The sequence below is a fragment of the Saccostrea echinata genome, unplaced genomic scaffold (genome assembly GCF_033153115.1).
Source record: "Saccostrea echinata isolate AGI-Se365-2 ecotype Australia unplaced genomic scaffold, CSIRO_AGI_Sech_v1 ptg000010l, whole genome shotgun sequence".
In the NCBI taxonomy this organism is placed as follows: domain Eukaryota; kingdom Metazoa; phylum Mollusca; class Bivalvia; order Ostreida; family Ostreidae; genus Saccostrea; species Saccostrea echinata.
In genome coordinates, this window is record NW_026889759.1 from 3,915,419 (window position 1) to 3,927,489 (window position 12,071).

The 12,071-nt window shown below is 33.7% G+C and overlaps 1 protein-coding gene across 1 annotated transcript; it reads left to right on the forward strand.

Moving 5' to 3' along the window:
- Positions 1–2,157: 2,157 nt before the first annotated feature.
- On the forward strand, positions 2,158–7,923 carry LOC133184184 (outer mitochondrial transmembrane helix translocase-like). The gene is made up of 10 exons (XM_061319105.1): positions 2,158–2,447; positions 2,755–2,796; positions 2,920–3,097; positions 3,282–3,350; positions 3,874–3,962; positions 4,582–4,624; positions 5,107–5,303; positions 6,572–6,628; positions 6,763–6,893; positions 7,143–7,923. Exons 1-10 carry the CDS (start codon positions 2,217–2,219, stop codon positions 7,261–7,263), a joined length of 1,158 nt encoding a protein of 385 aa, XP_061175089.1. The 5' UTR covers positions 2,158–2,216; the 3' UTR covers positions 7,264–7,923.
- The last annotated feature ends 4,148 nt before the right edge of the window (positions 7,924–12,071 follow it).

The following is a 12,071-nucleotide window of genomic DNA, read 5'->3' on the forward strand; positions in this document are numbered from 1 at the left end:
AATCCATTGGTTCAATCAATATACTAAAGACGTGACACTCTGAAGACCTGATTGAGATAATTTTGTCTGTATGGGGGAAATATTAATAGATGATGCATACCAAAATACACTTGTAGAGAATAAAAACTGAGAATCTAACTCTATATCAAGCTATATACCCCCCCCCCCCCGCCCATAACCACACTAAAATAAAAAAAAAAGAAATTGTCAGACCTGATTTTTTAAAATGAATTCCTGTTACTTAAAAAAAAAAGGTATTTCTAAATGACCTGATATTTTTATATGATGTGAGAAAACAGCAACTCGTGATTATTTTAATGACATGATGATTTAAAAAACTGATCTATTTTGATATAACAGACATAGAAATAAATTAAGGCATGTCACTTGTGAAATAAGTTATATCGAAAGATTTTTTTGAGAAGTATAGTTTTGATAAGTAATTATATAGCATTACTCAAAATCACAAAGAAAATTGGAGTCAGTGTGCATCCTACTGAGCAACGGTAAAATAAACTTGATAATTAACACCCGTCTCATGATTTAATTCTCCTCTTTATCTTGACATGGAGAGTCTCCAAATTATAGTTATTACACCTTAATTACAAAACTGAATCAGAGAACTATGATTGCTGAATAAACATAATTATATCTGCACATGGATAATTATATATTCAATTATGGTATAAGCCCATTTTCAACAATTTAAACATGAAAGTTTTTTTTAGTAACTTTAGAACATTTTTTTTAATAAAGTCAATATTAACCTTATATATAAATATTTATCTTAATATATCGTTATAGAAATTGTAGATTAAATTTGGCGCGAAACATCTCGGCGCGAAAGGTCTTTTGGGGCGAATGGTCTCGGCGCGAACAATCAATAGGGGCGAAACGTCCCGTTACCGCGTACGCAGCTTCTCTCAAATTGTTAACTCGATCATCAAATCTGTCGTATCGCATCCCGTCTCACACACTATATTCTATTATTATACCCGCACGTTCGATAGAAAGTTGATATATTGTCGTTATCCTGGTCCGCCCGTTTTCCGTTCTTCCGAACAATTGATATATCATTAATAACAGATCAATCTGCTGAATAATTTCGCACAATAATTCAATTGCTAGTCCAGCACTCTTCAAGTTTCTTTTTATTTATTGAGTGCATATGATATGGAAAAGTAGTAAGACTTCTATAATGTTCTCTCAACATTTTATTTTAGTTTTAATTCCTAGTTTTAATTTAAAATCTTTAAAAGTAGGATCCATTCCTCAAATCTGGGAACAGATTACATGCAATTATTTTCTTTCTCCCCGAAGAACGAAACAAGAAGAAGGAAAATGCCAAAATTTAAAACTCTTTTTCTATAGGTGCTGTGCAGGGGCCTCTATACAGTATAATACTAACTTGTTAGTAGGTCCCTGATAAGTACTTTTTTAAAAGAACAGTACTGATTTAAAAACTAAATAACATTTTGACCGATTGAATGAGCCCTATAAATAAACCCTACTAAATATTTATTGGTCAATCATGCACAATGTTAAAAAATCATTTAATTTGCTTTGGAATCTGGGATATGCAAGGTCCTTTTTCCCCCTATGGTTTAGAAAAAAATAGATTGATTAGTAGCAGCCGCAGACGCGGATCCGAGATTTTTTTTTTCCAAAAGGGGGTAGGGTGGGATGAGGGTCCACATCAATTCTAAAGGATGTCATACTCTGGAATTTCTTGACAAGCAAAAGAGAAAAGCTACTAACTTCCCCAAACCTGTAATACCTATTTCGTGGAAGGGGGAGCGTGTTTACTATGTACATTAATTTAATGTACAGTCTGTCCCACCAGGGACCTATATACTAGCATATAGGTCCCTGGTCCCACCAAGCTAATGTTACCACTCATTTTCAAATGACAAATCATTCTAAATTATCTTGTAGATTTAATACATCGGACATCTAAACAATTTATTAACTAATTTGTGCACTTTTTTAATCTCATCTTCCCGGACCCCCCCCCCCCCCCCTCCTCCCCCAGGTCATATTATAGATTCCCCAAAGAGAGCCAGAACCATTTATAGAACAACTTATCTTGAATACACGTGGTATCTCGATCTCGATGTAATTTCATCAGACGTAGTTTTTTTTTTTTTTTGGTTCATAGACTAAAATAGTTGCCGACTGCTTAATTTATGCACAAAGTAGACAACAAGTGACTTGCTATGTTGATAAGTGAGTTGTGGACCCGAGTTACTGACTCGATCTCCAAAGCAAGCATCCAGCCCGTCAGAGTTGAGCATCAAGTTGAACAAGTTCCATCATCGAGGATGAGCGAGTTCACATCTCTGTTGATCAGACTGGCGCTGTCTGCTGGACTGTCTCTCGTGTTGGGTAAAATTCTTCTTGATATGATGGACCCCACAAGGAAGCAAAAGAAGGAGGCAGAGAAGAGGGTTAGTAGTGAAGGAATTGGCTCTCTTTTAGTCTTAAGCAATACTGTTGTAGTGAAGCAATCTTAACCACCGTTAACGTTAACGTATATGTTCATCGACATGGTTATGAAAAAAAGACAATTACATTGACTTCCTATGTTTTAAATCTGTTCTTATTGTTTTCATATCATATTTTAGAGAATTACTCTTTGTTTAGCAAATAGGCCTCTGATGGAAGAATAGAGGTCATTTAAAATGCATCATGTAATGACTCATTGTATAATTAGTGTAATTACACTAATAAAAATATAATTTAAATATTTTACAGGCTAAAGAATTGATGAAAAGAATTGGGGTGACTAATGTGAAGGTAAATGTGTCAATTTTATAAACTCACTTGATCAACATACTCTCTAATGTTTTTCCACTGTTACGAATATTACATTTTTCCTCTTATCTGAAAATACAACATATTAATTGGTATAACTTTTAGTTGACAGAATATGAACTTTGTTTTGCTGCTGACTTGATTGAACCAGAGAGTCTTGATGTATCATGGGTTGACATTGGGGGTTTAGATGATGTGGTTAGGTCAATCAAAGAAACTGTCATATTCCCATTTAAAAGACGAGACTTATTCAAAGATTCATATTTAATCCAACCACCAAAGGGTTTGTATGAACTAGCTTTTTTACATATACATACAACCCCATTTTCTTTCTTTTCTTTTTTTTTTTTACATTTATGATACAACAATTCAATATGTTAAAAAATAGTATATCCCACATTTTAAAAACAATACTTTGATTAAGGCTAGATTTGAGATAGTCATAATTTTAGATTAATTTTCAAAAGGCCTTTTGTTACACGGACCTCCTGGATGTGGAAAAACAATGGTTGCCAAAGCAATTGCAAAAGATGCAGGTACAAGATCCAATATATTGTGTCATTTTCTTGAATTTTGAAAGTTTAATTTGCTCATTTACTTAGGACATCCGAAAATGCAATGAGATTTATACTTCTAATCTAACATCATAAAATACATTATTATTATATACTTATCACACCTTGGTTTTCTGAATCCCTATCACCACTCTCTGAAACTGATGACATAGTATATACATAGTATACAGTACACAATGTTTTTATTTCTTACCTATGAAAAAAAAGCTCCTCTAAAATGTGTTTTGTTTCACAGATAAATGTTGTATTACTGACTGCAAAAATTACTTGTTTTATATTTAACTAATAATGGAGGGGTATACCATGAATTTATCCTGAAAACAGTAATTTGATCCAAAGAGCCAGATCACATGTCAGTGACAGATGCTTTGCAAATCTTATTTGAGCTGAAGATCTGTGCCTGTCAACTTGACGTGATCTGTGTCTTTTGATCAAGTTAATGTTATAGTAATTATTTATTGACCTTTATATGTTATATATTTAGGAGCCAGATTTATTAATTTCAAAATTTCATCAATGGTGGATAAATGGTATGGAGAGTCACAAAAAAGAGCAGAGGCAGTGTTCTCATTGGTCTGTTAATTATTTGTTCTTTGTTTTTCTCAAAAGTTAAAATTATTTTATAAAGCTCACTGAATATTTATCAATGAGCAGTCACAGAGGTTTATCACATTTCAGTTTTGCATATACATGTACTTAGTTTAACATAACAATGTAAAAAAAAATATATATGTATCAGAGGTCCTTGTAAGACAAATTGTTCAATTTAAATGATTAATCACTCTAAAACAGAGATATTTAAGGACTCTAGTTTTGAGCACCACCACATTGAATTTTCTTCTGTATATAGGTTTTTGTCAATCAAATTTTCAATAGTTTTGGAGAAGAGAAATAAAAGAACTATTCCAGTGCCCATTCCTGTGACCTTAAATTTATCAAAGTGACTTCAGCCATAGATCATTATAGCATACACTTTGATCAAACTTCTGTAAGCTTTAAAAGATCCCAAGATGACAAGATAATTGGACTGTGACTTAAAATATTGATACATGTACAGGTTAACTATCATTCATTAAGACCTAGATCAAGTCCATCAATTTTATTTTACTTCAAGGAAATATTGCTCTCTTAGAATATAAAAATTTCTAGCATGTAATATAAGTTTTGATGTGATGATTTTAATTTGTTTCAGGCTATGAAATTGCAGCCAGCAATTATATTTATAGATGAAATAGGTAAGGAGTCAGTTTCTCTTTTGTCTTTTAATTTTCATCAATGCTTAATGAATTATAAAAGTATTTTTTCTGTACTTTAGGCTAGTGTATCTGTCTTTTTCTAAAAAGTTACTCTAATGAATGTAAAGAATACAATTAAAAAACTGAGGTAGAATGTTAAGTTACTGTAAACCAACTTTTATTTGTGTGCAAGAATTGTTCGCAAGTTTTGCGACCTACTTTAACTCGTGAATATTAATCGCCGCGAACCATTTATTTTGCTTTGTATTTGTAGAGAATGTTTCCTCAATCGCGAAAATAAATCATCGCAGATTGATTTCAAACTGATGAATCGCGAATAAAAGATGACGCGAATAATAGTTGGTTTACAGTAATTGAAAATTACAAGCTGTAGTAATTCTTTGTTTAATGACCATAAATTAAGTGATTCTTTTCCTGTGACCACTGTGTTTAAATTATTTCATTGGTTTTGGTATTATTAGATTCCTTTTTACGGTCCAGAAGTTCACAGGACCATGAAGCCACAGCTATGATTAAGGCTCAGTTTATGAGTATGTGGGATGGCGTTATTACAGACCCTAAATGTCAGGTGATGATCATAGCAGCAACAAATCGTCCAAGTGACATCGACCCAGCCATTCTAAGAAGACTACCTTGCCAATTTAGCATTAAAAAACCAGTAAGTTAAGTATTTCAAAGTACAGCATGATTATGTAATTCATAGCACAGTATAAGGAAGTTTCACAGAGGGACAATTGTGCTTGGTTGTAAATGTACTTCATTATATCCAACAAGTTCATAATGTATTTTACAGCCATGGGGAATGAAAATCACTTCGCTGTAAGCGTCGATTCATTATAAGCATGTTTTACTGTACATAATGTATTATAAAGGAGACTGATTCTTCCGATCTTTGGTATGTTAATAAATACCAGCAATTTTAACTGATTGTGTTTTCCATTATTTCAGTTATTCAAACTATCTTGAGTTTTCCGAAATTAAATATATGTTTGTTTTTTCTACTTCAACTCACCATTTTTAATTGAATTGTAAGGTTAATTACCTACATACTGTTGAAAGGCGTGAAAAAAAGAACTACGCACAGTAACTCCCGATTCCCGCCTACATTTTACAACCATTTAATTCAATATTGATGACAATTTGGCCATAAAATCTTTGTTTAATACAAAGAACAGTTCAATGGTAATTGATTAATTATTTTAATTCCAGTGCTAAATAGTAAAATATCCCTAATTCCAGCTCTTGAAATTAGGGGGGTAGATGATATTTTCCACTGAAATCGGGCTATAAAGCATCACCATATTCTGAAATAATCTTGGATATGAATAAATGTTTCTTAAATCTTTTCTTATGTTTTATGCATATAAAATTAAGCATATATATTAGTAAAATATAATGTTTCAGTTGTGAAGCACTTGGAAATTGCTGAAAAAATAAGCATTTTTGTCGTTTTTTGTATATAAACATATGTTCCCCCCCGTGAAACACAAAAAGCTTTGGTATGAATTTGTGAAATAACAGTCCATATTACCCGTAAAAAGGAATTTTTGTTTCACGGGGGGGGAAAGATGTTTTAAAAATGTTTTCCGTTGATTTCTATAGTGAAAAACACGAGTTTTACCAAAATTTTACAGTTATCTCTCGTTGTTTTCCTAAAGAAGTAATGTTTTATGAAAATCCATATAAATATCAATATAAATATTAAAAATCGTTTGAATATGTTAACTTTTGAAAATTGACTTGGAGGTAGGCGGGAGAACAATGCTATCGTTCGCAGTTCTTAACAAACTGAAATTTCTTTCCTCTTTTGAAAATAATGTACCATTAGTTATAAATGTATACATACCATTTGTAATTAGTATAAAATATATGAATATTTAAAACAGCAGTATGGCAATTTTTTTCCATAATGAATTTTCTTTTCAGGAAAAACTTCAAAGAATTAATATATTAAAACTTGTGTTATGTGGAGAAGACACAGAGGTATGTTTAATTCTAAAATTGATTTTAATTACTCATATTTAAGGTTTTCTTATAAATTATATGTCTAATTTGGGCAATATTTTTCCTGAGATAAAGCAAATCTACCAGTATTACATTTAAAGCATTCTTTACAGGACTTAAATTATGAACAATTAGGAGAAGAAACCATGGGAATGACAGGAAGTGACCTTAAGGAAGTTTGTAGGGTAGCATCAACCAATCGAATCAGAGAGTTAATCCAGGACAACCAATCAGATAATATCTAGTGAGTACTCTACTGATTGTCTTAATTCACTGTTGCATTTAAGATTTTTTTTTTTTAATAGGGGGTTGAGTAGTTCATAAAATAATAAAGGTGCAGTATAACTATGTTCAATTCACTATATAATAATTCAATTTTTTTTACTAAAGGTGTAAAAATTAAAAGGGTTGCAGTGTAATTATTGCATTTTTTGCATAAATTCATATAATTTTACATCCTATTATTTTTGTGTTTTTTAAATTTTTTTTTCAGTAAAGTGAAAATAGACAGACTAAGACCTGTAACAATGAAGGATATGGCAATTGCTATTGAAAAGGTTTCAAAGTCCAAGTCAGAAGTGTTCACAAGTTTTTCTCACATTCAAATGGACTGAGGATTATTCATAAGCACAAAGACTGAGTTTCATATAATGTTGTTAAGATGCATCTTTGAACAGCCAAATGACGTATTGTACTGAACTAATACAGATATTGGATTATCACCAAACATTTATAGCTTCCCATTGGGTTTAAAAGTTCTTTCAGTTAGGTTCCCCCCCCCCCCCCTTGCTATTTTTATTGTCTTTGAATATATTTTTTTTAAATATTAAATGCTTTTTATTCTAATTAGTTATATTAAACATTCCAAAATAAATGAGTAACGCTGCATGTCATGTATAAAAAAAAAAAGGGGGGGGGGAGTAGGATTGATGATGTTTATGTAATAGTGTTGCGGGGCTTCACAGTTATAGAGTAAAAAGGGGAAAGCAATCTGAATCCCCCTCCTCCCCTCCCAAAAAACCCACAAAACACCTCTGTTATACCTGTTGATTGAAAATGTTACATCATTTTACCACTGATTCTATTCTATTGAGTGATATTTTTAGTGCTATTTTTCATCTTTTTGCTGATGAAGTCAAATATGGGAGTTACATGTATTGGAATTAAACAAACTGGCTGTGGCCACCTTAAAGAATCCTGTGTATTATTTTATCAGTCGTTTTGTCTGTCAACAAGCTGCTGTTAATTTTAAAAGAATAAAGTGTAAAATTCAAGGGGAAAACTCTTATTTATTAGGAAGTTAATGCACAGAATGGATTCCTATCTTAGAGATCTCAGTCACCAGTGCCAATATTTGAAAATCCCCTGCTAAAAAATAATATCTATATTTAGACTTGCACAGTACTAGTAACTGTATGTTTTTTATGCCTGGATGTAGCTTTAAAATGATGCCTAAAATATGATGAGCATCAAGTTTAAGTTACAACTCATAAGGATGAAAAGAAGTTCAAAGTATATAAAGGAATATACTACCTTTCACGGTATAAAATTGGATAAAACTAGCTTTTTCAAAGGAGCATGTGCTTCAGTACAAGTCTAATATATTTTTGTAGTTTCAAAAGCAGTTCCTGTTGAAAAAAATATCACTGACTGAAACAAGTACTATGCTATGAGAATACTGCAAGCAACTCTTGAGTCCCTTACCAATATGGGTCGTAATTTTCCTTAAAAAGTCTGTTACTCATCAGAATAGACTCATATGCCATAAATCAGCTCAGTATATTCTAGGGTCTTGAAAAAAGTGTGGGAAACAAGTGGCACAAACTGACTGACTTGCACACAGACGGACGGAGAGGAACTCCAAGTCCGGCATACAGTCACCTGACGAATGGTTGGTGTAACCCCCCCCCCCCCTCCATCTGAGAATTTTTTTAGACACGAGAACTTTGCAAATATACATGAATTCCTAGTCTATCATACCATTACTTCGTTATTTGATATCATTTTCCGGTTTTGTCGAGTTTTAGAGATTGTTCCTTTACGGTACATTTTGTATATATTTTTTATTTTTATATACCGTAAAAGGGCAATCTCTAAAACTTAACAAACACGGAAAATGATATCAAATAACGAAGTATTGGTATCACTATGATAGGCTAGTAATTCATGTATATTTGCATAGTCATCTCGTTTCTTAAAAAAAAAACTCTCAGAAGGAGGGGGTGTTAAACCAACCACTCGTCAGGTGCCTGCTCCGGCGGGGTTTATTATGTGCACGCAGTTACTTGAAGTGCGCGAAGCAAGTTCCTTAGAAATTATTCTCTATAGAGCAGTAGACAGACTTTCGCTTACATGAACGTAGGCTATGCCTGTCCACTTCTCTAGAGAGAATACTTAGAAGTTAGAACCTTTACTTTCAAATTTCATTATTCACTTGTGAATGTTGTATGTAGAATTTCTGAACAAAGTATAAGAACCATTCGTAAAGCTAACATATGTATTAGTAGAACAACATAATATTGATGAAATTTACATTTCAATTCAGACATTAATTCTTCGTATGACTCAGTTTGCTATATTCTTTTTTAAAACATTTATATTAAATTCATGAAATGACAGGATATGAAACATGTTTGCACAAAACACTGGTACATGTAAATATGCAATCACGTTGCAAAAATCTTTAATTTCATTCCCACATTTTACCTTTTTTTTTCTTTGATGTATTATGTATGCAGATTTTTAACTTATCTGTCAATATCTGATTGGAAATTTAATCGATTGATGCATTGCAGTTGTACAAAAGTGTGCGCCAAACAGTCCTTTTTTGCATATAGTGAATGATTGTAAAGTCACCTGTGGGCATTCATACCATTGACGAAGTTAAAACGGGTCACGATGTAACGGTGCAGTCAATGTTGATTATTAATAAATAGAGTGGGTAAGGGAGTCCAAATAGTTTATGTCAACTTAATGTTATATACCGAACAGTTCAATAGTATCTTTAAAATATGTTAATCCCCTTTCGGTTTCAGGGCATCATGCACGGATCCAGCCCCCCCCCCAGGGTGGGGGTGGGGGTGGGGGGTCCACATAAAACAAATATCGGACCGAAATTTTTTTTAACAAGAACCCCCCCCCCCCCAAATCATCCAGGAAAACTATTTCGTGTTTGTGGTGGGGTTGGGGGTTGGAAAAGTCACTTTCCTACGTTACCTTTCTTCATATACATGACTTACCATTTCACGAAGGTTCTGTGATTCCCGGGGGGGGGGGGGGGGGTAAGTAATTTTTTTTAATTACTCTACATAGTTTAATAACTCTGAAAATTCCAGGTTTTGGCTTTAATATAATAATAAAAAAGATCAAAATAATCTACCCATCTCTACAAAACTTCATTTTCGGCTTACGACAATACATCTACTTTACGAATGGATTGACAAATGCCCCTGCAAAAAGTTGTATTACCGGCTTACGACAATACATCGACTTTACGAATGGATTGACAAATGCCCCTGCAAAAAGTTGTATTACCTACAGGTACTTATAGATAAAGGACACACTCTGAAATATTATCGTCCCTCAACGGTATAACAAAAGTTCCAGGACGCAGATGTGGAGTGAAAAAACAAAAAGGATCTAAAGCAAAAAATTTCAATATAACCATTCATTTCGAGCGAGCGAGTTTGAGCGTTTCATGCACCAGCAGGTAAATAATAAAAGCAAGGGTAACTCCTGATATTCATTGCAAGCAGGAAAAATACATTCGTTACGTGGGTACTGATTTCTTCTCTGGTATTACTTAACATATGAACATGTCTAACAATTTACACAACTAGACACGTAGCAGCTTAATTTCCAATTTCCGTTCACATAAATATTAATGAAACAAGTATAGATGCATATTGTACATAAATAATTTCTCTTTGCCAACATCTGTTTTGTGTTGGCACCGTCTAGCATGGCAGGGAACCTTGTTTGAATACAGTGGTTCCTATCTTAATGACAACAACACGACGGGTGCATTGTGTTAGGAATCCGTGGTATGATTCCACTTTTCTTTATAACTTAATACCTTTTTACAATACATGTGCCCTAGATCCATGTTAAGATCTCAGTTATTAAAAACAGAAGTCACAGATAAATGATAATTATAATGTAGGGTATGTATGCTAAATTTTGATAAATCACACCAAGCTATCACAGATTAAAACGGATAAAACACAAAAACCGGCCAAACGTCTTAAAACTGAAGAAAATCGCATTAGCGATAATCTTGAAAGACAACAGGGTTCGTAATAAATAAATCTGCTAAAGTCACTGTTACGTCAATCCCGAAAATGGAGTCCCTCTTCGTTAGGAACAGCAATGTCATTGATAATGAATTCATCATCAAAGTGTACACATTGTGACAATATCACCGTCGCCTTGACGGTGATGTCTCCAAAAAGTTCGCGAGACTGTCTCAGCATCCGATCCTTGAGAGCTCGCTTGGTTTCCTCTGCCTCTTCTTGTGATATGGGAGTGGACATGAAAGTATGCATAGTCTTGCTCCCCTCCACATACCGCCACTGTATGGTCGATAACTGGTCCCGGGCCATCTGCCCCGCCCCCAGGGGGATGCCATTCACAAGACGTGGAAGCCTCTTGTAACAGGAATTGGGAATCTCCGCGTCACAGTACACCGTTTGGAATGATAGTTGCAAAAGATAACAATGTTTTTCGTCGTCTGATTTTCGCTGTGAATGCACTAACCGTCCAGCGTTTTTCGGACTGATGGTGAATTGGGAGGAAGACTTCAAGAAATAATTTTGTTGATTCCGTTCTCTGTTTAAATCCATCACTGACATTGTGTCCAATCTATTCAGAGACAATTCTAGTTCCGAAAGTGAAGCCACTTTGAAAATTTTGAAGTCCTTCCAGTAGATTAGAGGTTATATATACTACGGAACACCGTACTTAGTACACAGACGACCAAAACAAAAACAAAAGCACGTAGCTCCAAGTCAGTCACTTGTGGTTTACATTACGTATTTAGGAGGCGGTGGGAGGCAAAAGCGGTTTACCTGCCAGGTCATGTGCAGACGAATCCAATCTGATTGATTTAGGCCAAGTTAGTCGATTCCACAGGAACTTTTCTGATTATCAAAGCGTGTCAGTCCAAGATATGCGAGCTTGCCTTTTGTGTCCGTTTTTTAAAGATCTTGGAATGAATATACCTCTGTCTACGATCTGTCACTTATTAAGATATACGATTTTTGAAGAAGAATTAAAAAGAAGTATTTATTCTGAGCTGGTCGATATTCTTATATATGTTCCAGTATAGAGCGAACATTTCTTGTTTGGGAATTTTTAAATCTATTTTTATTTTTTCCGAAATTTTACACGCTAATCTCATTGCGGAAATAAAAGACGTGTTTCT